The sequence below is a fragment of the Aegilops tauschii genome, chromosome 6, assembly GCF_002575655.3.
Source record: "Aegilops tauschii subsp. strangulata cultivar AL8/78 chromosome 6, Aet v6.0, whole genome shotgun sequence".
In the NCBI taxonomy this organism is placed as follows: Eukaryota; Viridiplantae; Streptophyta; class Magnoliopsida; order Poales; family Poaceae; genus Aegilops; species Aegilops tauschii.
In genome coordinates, this window is record NC_053040.3 from 479,000,375 (window position 1) to 479,011,020 (window position 10,646).

Here is a 10,646-nt window from a genome sequence, read left to right on the forward strand (position 1 = left end):
GCCGGTTAGACACGCCGATGTCGGAGTAGAGGCATGCGAGGGTTGACAGCGGGCGACGCAAACCGAACGCCGATCAAGACGACCGGCGAGAGAGAAAAAACCGAAGCAAGAGCTTGGGAAAAGACTCTTTAGGGCATCCGATCAACACGACCGATGGACGAACCCTAGGTACGGGCAGCACGGCCCCCGGCGGCGGTCATGGAGGCCGACCGTCCCAGAGGCGGCGCGCGGCGGCTAGGGTTTGGATCGGTTAGGATGATACCGAAGGGATTAGATAGGGATTGGTGCAAACTGAATTAAAAAAATGAACTTAAATCAAGAGTATTCCTTTTGTCTTCTACCGTGAGAGCATCTCAGCATTTTCAAGTTCGTGTGCAATGCAAAGATTCTTTCTTTCTTCTTTGATGAAATACCGGGCGCGTGATCTTGATTGTTTATTATACCTATGGCTGCGGATTCCCTGTCATTTAAGCGGGATCCTCTGCTTCAAGTAGTAGAATCATCATCGTCTTAACAACCATCATTCTCCAATGGATAATTTGGCCATAGTCGTGGCACTCGTTGTCGCCGCCTCGTCCATTGCCATCCACCTCCTCACCAGGGCCAGGAAAAGACGGCCGGCCAACGTGCCCCCGGGCTCCCTCGGCCTGCCGGTGATCGGCCAGAGCCTCGGCCTCCTCCGTGCCATGCGCGGCGGCGACGGCGGCAGCCGGTGGGTACAGGACCGGATCGACATGTACGGGCCCGTGTCGAAGCTGTCGCTGTTCGGCACGCCGACGGTGCTCCTGGCCGGACCGGCGGCCAACAAGTTCCTCTTCTTCAGCAGCGCGCTTTCGACGCGGCAGCCCCGGTCCGTGCAGCGTATACTCGGAGAGAACAGCATCCTGGACCTCCATGGTGCCGACCACCGGCGCGTCCGCGGCGCTCTACTCGAGTTCCTCAGGCCGGACATGCTCAAGAGGTACGTGGGCGGGATCGACGCCGAGGTGCGGCGCCACGTCGAGGAGAACTGGGCTGGCCGCGGGAGCGTGACGGTGCTGCCGCTGATGAAGCGGCTGACGTTCGACATCATCTCCGCGCTGCTCTTCGGCTTGGAGAGGGGCGCCGTGCGGGACGCGCTGGCCGGCGACTTCGCGCACATGATGAAGGGCATGTGGGCCATCCCGGTGAACCTGCCGTTCACGGCGTTCAGCCGGAGCCTCAAGGCCAGCGGCAGAGCCCGTCGGGTGCTGGCGGAGATCACGCGGGAGAAGAAGGCCAGCCGGTGCCAGCCGGAGCACGGCAAGGCGCCGCGGAGCAACGACCTCATAACCTGCCTGCTCGGCCTGACGGACGGCCATGGCGAGCGGCTGCTGACAGACGAGGAGATCGTGGACAACGCCATGGTTGCCCTCATCGCCGGCCACGACACGTCGTCCATCCTGATGACGTTCATGGTCCGCCACCTCGCCAACGATGACGCCACCCTGGCCGCCATGGTCCAAGGCAAGTCGCCAGTGAATCAATCATTCCAACCTGCAATGGTCATGATGTTGTGTGTTTCTGTTTCATGACCAGAGCATGAGGAGATCGCCATGAACAAAGGCGACGGAGAGGCTCTCACCTGGGAAGATCTGACGAAGATGAAGCTCACATGGCGAGTCGCGCAGGAGATCCTACGAGTCGTCCCTCCGATCTTCGGCAGCTTCAGAAGAGCGCTGGAGGACGTGGAGTTCGACGGCTACCTCATCCCAAAAGGATGGCAGGTCATTTGCTGCAAGTCAACTCACCTCCACGAGCCTAAGCCTAGCTAGCACAGTCGTCGGAGGCCGACAAATTACCTGATCTGAAAGCTTTCAGGTGTTCTGGACGGCGAACGTGACGCACATGGACGCGAGCATCTTCCACGAGCCGGCGAGGTTCGACCCGTCCCGGTTCGAGAACCAGGCCGCGTCGGCGGCGCCGCCGTGCTCCTTCGTCGCCTTCGGGGGCGGCCCCAGGATATGCCCCGGGATAGAGTTTTCCCGGATCGAGACGCTGGTGACGATGCACCACCTGGTGAGGCAGTTCAGATGGAAGCTCTGCTGCAAGGAGAACACCTTCGTGAGGGACCCCATGCCGTCGCCGCTGCGTGGCCTGCCCATCCAAATCGAGCGGAGGACCTCCCCTCCTCCACCGTGACCAAGCTTCTTCACGGCAATCTCAGTAGCATCGTCGTTCGCATTGCATTAGAAAAAGTAGCTTGCTGCTGCTGCTGCAAGTGTATTGGCCATGAGTAATAAATCAACGTATTTGTTAATTATTGTCGGGATAAAAACTACTACATCATTTAATTAATCGAAAAAAGAAAAGAAAATCCGCACGAATCTTTACGTAAATACTCAAAATGTTTGGTGTTCTAGACATAGGTAACGTGTGCACCGGCAGACCTGAGTTTCTTTGTGTGTGTGTGTTTGATAAAAGGCGATTTTTATTCCAACAAAAAAAGTGATTTTTATGGGCTCGCTACACTATGTCAGTTGTTTGAAAAAAAATTGGGTCAGTCGATATTTCAATTGTCCGATGCGAAATCAAGGGTTCGATCTCCTTCCTCAATCTCCCATTGTTCCTCTTCTTCCTTCGAACCGCCCCGCCGCCACCGGCCTAGCCGCCTGCTTCCACCACCCACGCCCAGGGGCGTTGCCGCGACCGCCTCGCTGCACCGCCCTCCCTTGAACCACCCCCACTGCCGGTCTTGCCACCACCCTCGGCTATCCCCTTTAAGCCAGGCGACCACCAAAACAATTTCCAAAGAAGCAACACCCCACCTGCCACCCTAAGATAGATAGTGGGGGTGCTTCTTCGGCGAATCTGCACCCGCCACCCTAAGATAGATAGTGGGGTTGTTCTTCCCCGGTGCCGGTGGCCTCGCTGTCTCCTTCATCTCAGGCGCTTTCTTCCTTCTCAAAATTGACTGACCTAAATCCGAATGTCAGTCGACTGACATTTAGCTATTGAGGATTTTTGTTAATTGACAATGTACTAACAATGGGATACAAACACAAATAGGTATGCACCTGGTCTCTGCACGATTAGAATACGCACAAAAGAGTTTTAGAAACACACATGCCATCACACCGATAAAAAGCAAAGTCCGAAGCTATGCATGCGCGATTAAGAAACAAAAAATATATATAAAGAGTAATGACGATCTATGCTAAACAACTATTGTGCCAAGATAGATGATGCAAACGAACATGAACTGAAATCCATGCACACGCCAGACAAGTAACCCAACCGCCACAGGACGACTGTCGGCTAGGATAGGAGGGGGCGACGCTCATCCGGCCGACGGCGGCATACCAAAACCACGGCGTACAGTAGGCAACGCGTATGGCGGGGACAACAGATAGACCTACGGCTCGACTTCGTCATCTCCTTCTAGGCTCTAGTGCCGCCCGCGATAGCCGCCGTTGATGGCGAGCATGCGGCGTCGCGAAATGACCAGCCTTGGAGATGGTGCGATGCCCAGCCTTCGGTTAGGATGAACAATGATATACCAAAAATGCCGCTGACCACAGAATATACTACCGAAAATTCTGTTGTAGTATTGCCTTATGTGGGCCGTCCAAGCATAAAAATAAATGGCCCATATTTACCTGATGTACTGTAAAAGGACCGATCAAGACGTTTTTTTTTTGAGGGAAAAAGCAGAGCTTTTATAACTTAACGTTGCTTAGACAAATCGCCCATCGCACAGGCAGCCACATTGGCTGGAACATCGGACTCCCACAATACACTGTGGTTTGGTTCGCACGCACAACCCATATTAGCAAGTTCGTGTGCAACATTATTGGCACTACGCCTACAAAAAGAAATAACATGTTTCGAAAACCAAAGCTTGAGCTGAAGCTTGATGTCTTCAATGACAGCTGAATATGCGGATGAGTCAACTCTCCATAAGTCCAGTGCCTCGGAGAGGAGCTGCGAGTCTGTTTCAAACACGACGCGAATCATTCCCATCTCAGCTGCAAGGGATACCGCATGTGCCATAGCATGCACCTCTGCTGCAAAAGCGTCCTGGACATTTTCTTGCCGCCCTGCTTGGGCACAAATAATATCTCCTTCTGCTGTCCGTGCCACTACACCCCAGCCGGCGTGCGTCTCACCCGGCAGGAAGGACCCATCCATATTGATTTTGATCATGTCGTCACACGGGGGGCACCATTTGTCAGTATTCTTCCTTGCCAGCGGAAGGCCGAAGATCTGCTGATATTCAAGGACACAGCAGCGAGCACGCCTTGCTATCTCCTCCGTTGCTACCGGCAGCTCGCCTTCCCGCAGTTTATTACGGTTGCTCCACCAGAGCCACCAGAAGGTTAGGATGTGTAGACGCTTGTTTTCAGTTAGGCCCCAGAGGAAGTCTAGCATCTCATGCACGGACAGTATTTTCTCAAGCTCCATCCTTTCTTTCTCCAAGGCTAACTCCCTCCAGACCTCTTTCTTTCAAATTATTGTACTACTCGACGTACTTGGCGGTTATGTTGTACTGAGGAAAGAGGTCGCCGAGGAGCTGAAGGAAGTGCGCGCGGTGCAGCACGGCCCCGATGCAGAGGTACCGGCCGCGGGCATCAGGGTGCTCGTAGACGAGGACGTGCGCGCGGGCGACATCACGGACGTCGGTGTAGGCGGCGACCGCATTGGGGTAGGTGGGCTTGACGCCGGTGAGGTAGCGGGCCACGTGGCTGCTGCTGAAGTTGAGCGACTGCTGTAGCATGGGGCCCATGGTCATGGACGGCACCACCACCGCCAGCTCTAGACCCCTCTTGGAGGCCTCCTCCGTCGCCGTGATCTCAGCCATCATCTTGGCGCAGCAATACAGGTTCTGCACGGCATGGTGGATTGGTGGCTGATGACCACGGTGGTCAGCCGATCGATGTGCGGATGCAAGCTTGCTTCTTACTAACAAACTACACGGGCTAGTGCCTAGCGGTACGAGTTTGCGTTTGGTTATGCTGCTGCTGATCAGTGGATCGAGAGCTTGTGTGTTCTGTCCGGTTAACGTAACGTGCTCCACTATTTATACTGAAAAAGCAGCGGCACAGTCGCACGACAGCACAACAAAACTGCGATGCAATACTACTCGAGTGGGTGCGCGGGAAGTCAAGGGGAGGCTGTAGCTTGTTTTGTTTTGTTTATGGCGTGATACAGCCAGCCATCCAGCCAACGACTGAATATTCAGCGGCGCGGCCGGGTGCATGGGTTCGGGGCTCGGCCGACATTTGAGCACGGCTGATTCCGTTTCCGCGAAGCGAATCCTTCCTACTGCCACGGAAAGGTCCACGACCTCGCGCGTTAGCGTTGCATGACAAAAGCTATGCTGGTTTTACTCTATAACCATATATTTTTTTCATCTAAAAGCATCTTCAACAGGCGCGCTTCGCCTAGGCATGGCATAATTCTTTTATAACGCAAAATAGTCCTTTTGCGCGCGGGAGCGACGAATTTTTTTTCAGATGGATAAAAACACGGCGCTCAATCCGGCGGCCCCACCAACAGCAGCCCAGATTTTGCAGCGCGCGCGAGCGGTTGCACCAAATACCCAGGACGATGCAATTTTCCCTAGCGCTGAATCTTGTTGACTGCACGCGGGATTATAGCGCGGCTGCTGGAGCGTTACTTTGGGTTGCGCGCGCTATATAGCCGTTTTATCGAGCGCTCGGCTTATTTAGCGCATCTGTTAGAGATTGCTGGCAACACCGATGCGTACCTTCGTCCATGACGTGTCCCGAGTCTGGCAAGCCTGGTGCGGCCCTTCGTCAATTTCGTCTTCTTCTCTCTACAGATGCCCGGTGCTGGCAGCACCGACACGTGCCTTCGTCGATGGCATGTCCCCGGGTTTGGCAAACCCAGCGCGACGCCTCGTCAACATCGTCTTCTTTCCGGCGCACCACTACCTCGACATCACTGCGCACATGACTAACTGAGCACCTCTTTGCGTATACGGCTCCACGATGACTTATTCGACACCGGCCACCCCGACTCGACATCAACCACCACATTCTTCGCACGGCTATCTTGACCACGACTACACCACCCACGCTCTCGGCTACCTCGACAATAGCACAAAGGGCTATCACCTCGCTTGAGCAACTCATCGGTTTCCTCTACAGTCCATGTGTCCGCGACGCGACACCGTCCCCGATGCTCCTGCTACGACTGCGGGGGGATGTCAGCTGGTCGGCTGCTATTCTCTCCAGTCTGACCGTCTGCGATACTCCTGTTGTCTGCAACGCTACCACTAAGACTGTGGGGGGTGTTAGAGATATATTTGAGTTACATGTATTTGGTAGTTTAGGATTTGTAATCCGTCTTCTACCTTATCTGTAGGAGAGGCTTATTGCCCTCCAAGTTTGTACTCCTATATATATTCGCCCGCGAGGCTCAATACAACATCCATCATATTCCGCCAATCATCCCTTTCTATCCCTTCTAACAATTCCAATCGGTGTCGAGTTGGACCAAATAGAGAGCCTTTGGTGATTTCACAAATCTAACGTTTACACGAATAAAAATAAAAGAAATGTTAGGGCATCTTCAACGCCAACCATCAAACGCTACGCATACGTCCGGACGGAAGCCATCCAATACGGACCTGCATCGATCCACAGGGCGATCCGGACGCACTTTCTCCCGCAAATTGGAGACTAACGTGGTGGGCTTTGCGGGCGTCTGGACAGCACCCACGGCCGCTTCTGACCACTTGGCCCACCCATAACCCCTCCTTCCTCCCTTGCGCGCGGGCAAGAAACGCACCACACCTCCGCTCTCCATTTCCTCCTTGAATTTTTTTATCTGTGGCATCCGGTGAGCAAGAAGAAGAGTTCTCCGGCATAAAAGCCGGCTGGGTGGCCTGTCGAGCCTGCCGTTCACGAGCCATGCAATTGTCTGTTCCACCTCCATCGATGCTCCAGGCCGCTGTAGAGCATCTCGCGGAGGCTAAAGCTCCAAGCCAGAAAGTAGTTTAGCTCGCTGAGGAGTGGCAAGTTTCTCCAGGCCGCACGGTGGCATGAGCATCGTGGCTCATGGACGACGCCGTGTCGTACCACGCCTCCCATGCGTGCGACCGTGCCGACCAACGTCAACGCGCGTAACTGCGCCTTGCCGAAAGAGAAAGATGCCGGCCACGCGGACATCGACGACGCGATGGCCACCATGTCCGCGTCTGTCTCCATCATCGGGAGAAATAGAACATGGAGTTCACCGCTGCTTGGGCCCCATAAAGGCCACCACAGAGGCGAAGCTGGCGTACACAACTAGTGTCTCGTCCTCCCCCTGCCCCAAAACCAACTCTAATACATGTTAATTATTATTTTATATTTTTTCACATCAACTATACTTCAGGTAAGAATGAATGTTGAGCTAATTATTTCGTTGATTTCATTTATGACACCCCAGGACGCTTTTGCAATATATGTGTTTCCTCGTGTGGAATGATAATTTTTTTCAAAGCCTTTTTTACTTTTATTTTAGGGAGAAACTAAAGCCCATTGTACCGTGTGTACTTGAGTGTATCCGGTGCACTTGAGCATCTGGTGTGCACCCAATCTCCATGAATTTCATTAAAAACGTTGAAAGACTATGAAATTTTATGAGGATATAAGTACAATATGTATCTAGCATGGTATACTTTTCTGGATCTAAATTCGAAATGCTTATCTAGAAAAGAGAAAAATAAATAAATCATGGTGTAAGTAGTTGCAAATGCGGATTGAGCTTGGATACGGCCCTCTTTTCATCGTAAATGAATTTTATCATTTTCATTTCTTGTACTATATTTCAAATGGGAAAAGAATATATGTCAGGTGACCGATCACTTGCTCCCGTCGAGCGCCTCGACGCCAGGTCACTACTAGAAAAAGGCTAATTAGTGGCGCACTACAGGTGCGCCACTATTATCATGCCATTAGTAACAAAATAGTAATGGCGCACCAGAACGCCAGGTCACTACTAGAAAAAGGCTAATTAGTGGCGCACATGTTTTTGTCATTAATGGCGCACCAGAACGCCAGGTCAATATGCTTAATCTCAAGTCAAATCGCACTCCGTTATCAACCTTCCCAAAAGGTCACCCATCCTCACACTACTCCAGCCCAAGCACGCTTAACTTCGCAGTTCTATCCAACCCCAGCACCAGCTCATTCACAGGCACTTGTTGATATATCTATCATATCAATCCTATTAAACCTTGTTGATGTCTAGGACTTTGTTCATTTTCATGAGTGTGATGAAATTTTGAAAAAATATTTCAAACTTCCCGGTCATATTACGTATCATATTTTGAAAAAAAAATCTAAATTTTTTTTTGAAACCTACTTTTTGCGCCACTAGTAAGTTTGAATTTTTTTCATTTTCCCCCCTCTAGATCTTAAAAGCCCTGTATCTTTCGTTCTGTTAGGTTTTTGGGGATTTTGAAGATGTTGAACGGGGTTCCCCAGTTCAATTCGGATGTAACTTTTCGAGTAGATGAATTTTCATATAAAAACTTTTTAATCCGAATTCGTATGCAAAAGTTATGCCCATTTTACTAAATTCCAGAGAGATTTTGCAAATAAAGTCGAAATTCATATTTGTAAATTTTCCCAACAACTAGACCACATATCACATGAGAAACTTATTTTCTTTTATTTTTTTGACATTTCCATCATTTTTTTATTTTTTTAAAATTGAAAAGGCGGTCCAGGAGGGGGGTGCATTTAGCACCAGGGTTACTAATGGCGCACCTGGTGTGGTGCGCCATTAGTAGTTTTGAAAAAAAAATATTTGTTAGTAGTGGCGCACCATGGGATAGTGCGCAATTACTAGTTAAAACTAGTAATGGCGCACTGTCCACGGGTGCGCCACTACTAACATTTTATTTTTATTTTTAGTAATGGCGCACTATCCCATGGTGCGCCACTACTAACAATTTTTTTTTCAAAACTACTAATGGCGCATGGTGGGTGTGATGCGCCATTACTATGTCAACTAGTAATGGCGCACTATCCCCTGGTGTGCCACTGCTAACAATTTTTTTTAATTTTTTGTCAAAACTACTAATGACGCATCACACACCAGGCGCGCCATTAGTAATATGTCAATAATGGCGCACCTGTATCTGGTGCACCACTACTATATAGCAGTGGCGCATCACATACATGGTGCGTCATTAATGTCCATATCAGCTATAGGCCTTTTCCTAGTAGTGGGTGGCCCACGCTTTCTTCTCTCTCTCTCTCCTCCATCTACTTCGGGGCTCTCCTCCTATGGCCCGACAAGGGCAGATGTTGGTCTTCAGCTCCCTCTCTCGATCTTTCCACCATGCACGGGTCATTTCAATAGTGCCGATGAGGAGTAGTGTTGCAAGACGTAGATGCTTCGATGTCGAGAGACACTGGATCAAGGAATGTTGCAATGGCTTGCACGATTGCGGTGAATTGGGGTGCTGTGACTATAGTGACCGTGCACTGCGAGGACGGCCGTCACATGCTCGAACAGGCTAGCGGTGATGCCGTTTGCGGGAGCACGCGATATTGGAACCGGTTGGTGATGATGTTGTGACTTCCGCGTGCCGGAGCTAGTCGACGGTGATGCTGCTTATAGGGGCGCGTGATACTGGAACCGGCTGGCGGCGATGTTGCGTGCCCGCCATCGGGGCATGCCATGAGCATGCTGTTAAGTTGTTGCGAGCTCGCCGGCAAGCGGCGAGCGCGACCCTTAGTTGCTGCGAGCGATCGGGCACTCTCCTGCGAGTAGGGATGTAAGTGGCAAATAAATGGCGTCCACAATCCCGTTTAGTTAGTTTTTGCTAGCTTGATAGTTCATTTTCCTCAAACAAACAAAAAATCTTTTTGAACTATCATATCATAAATGGATTTTAAACGGGATTAAATGGGACCCGGTTGACATCCCTACCTGCGAGTGACGACTCATGGTGCTGCGAGCCAGCAACAAGGAAGAAACACACACGTCAATGCTGCAATTCGCCGATGGTCGGCGACTAGGACGACAGGAGGGGCACGCCATGTCAGCGACATGAACGGTACAAGGAGGGCACATGCGACGGCCCAATGCTACATGTGCACTTTTAGCCGGTGTCTGTTTGTGTGTAGAGGATGATGCAAGGCGAGGGAACGACAACACAATCCAACGATCACTAGTGTGTTAATCCTATGACCCATGAGAGCCCGATCCTGGGATGGTATCGGTCGATCAACGCGTAGCAATACCCTTTCAAATTTGGGTCTAAAATTTGGTAGCACAATGGTTTCTCTTTTTGTTTTAGAATTAATTTTAAATCGGCTGCTTTCTTTAACATAGTACAAACGCAAATGCCCATACATACGCGCATATACTCACCCCTATGAACGCACACGCGCATACCCTATCCCTATGAGCATCTTCGAAAAATTAAGCCGGCATATCATCTTGAGATTTACGAAGTCACCGTAGGCGCCTCGTCGTCGACGGGAACATCTCCTCCCAGTGAAAGCGCATCGCCGAAAATCTTGAAATAAATTCAGGAATAATGCGAGCACCAGTATTTGAACTATGTTGGGCTAGATATACACTATCCCTCTAACCATTCAACCACAGGTTTGTTCGAATTTTTTAAATCGGCTACTGGTTACCGTCACATGCCCACCCGT

At 51.0% G+C, this 10,646-nt stretch overlaps 2 protein-coding genes across 2 annotated transcripts; one reads left to right on the forward strand and one right to left on the reverse strand.

The window, feature by feature from the left end:
- The first annotated feature begins 448 nt into the window (after window positions 1-448).
- LOC109768979 (cytochrome P450 716B1-like) lies at window positions 449-2,278 on the forward strand. Its single transcript, XM_020327716.4, has 3 exons — window positions 449-1,485; window positions 1,558-1,745; window positions 1,840-2,278. Exons 1-3 carry the CDS (start codon window positions 531-533, stop codon window positions 2,158-2,160), a joined length of 1,464 nt encoding a protein of 487 aa, XP_020183305.1. The 5' UTR covers window positions 449-530; the 3' UTR covers window positions 2,161-2,278.
- A 1,375-nt stretch (window positions 2,279-3,653) lies between these two features.
- Window positions 3,654-4,912, reverse strand: LOC109768974 (cinnamoyl-CoA reductase 1-like). The gene has a single exon (XM_073500722.1). It carries the CDS (start codon window positions 4,820-4,822, stop codon window positions 4,478-4,480), a length of 345 nt encoding a protein of 114 aa, XP_073356823.1. The 5' UTR covers window positions 4,823-4,912; the 3' UTR covers window positions 3,654-4,477.
- Between the last annotated feature and the right edge of the window lie 5,734 nt (window positions 4,913-10,646).

Excerpts from the sequence above, each read along its gene's own strand:
- LOC109768974 (XM_073500722.1), bottom strand. The coding sequence starts at position 4,822 with ATGATGGCTGAGATCACGGCGACGGAGGAGGCCTCCAAGAGGGGTCTA.
- LOC109768979 (XM_020327716.4), top strand. The coding sequence starts at position 531 with ATGGATAATTTGGCCATAGTCGTGGCACTCGTTGTCGCCGCCTCGTCC. Across the intron at positions 1,486-1,557 it reads CCTGGCCGCCATGGTCCAAG|AGCATGAGGAGATCGCCATG; the intron begins GCAAGTCGCCAG and ends TTTCATGACCAG. Across the intron at positions 1,746-1,839 it reads TCATCCCAAAAGGATGGCAG|GTGTTCTGGACGGCGAACGT; the intron begins GTCATTTGCTGC and ends GAAAGCTTTCAG.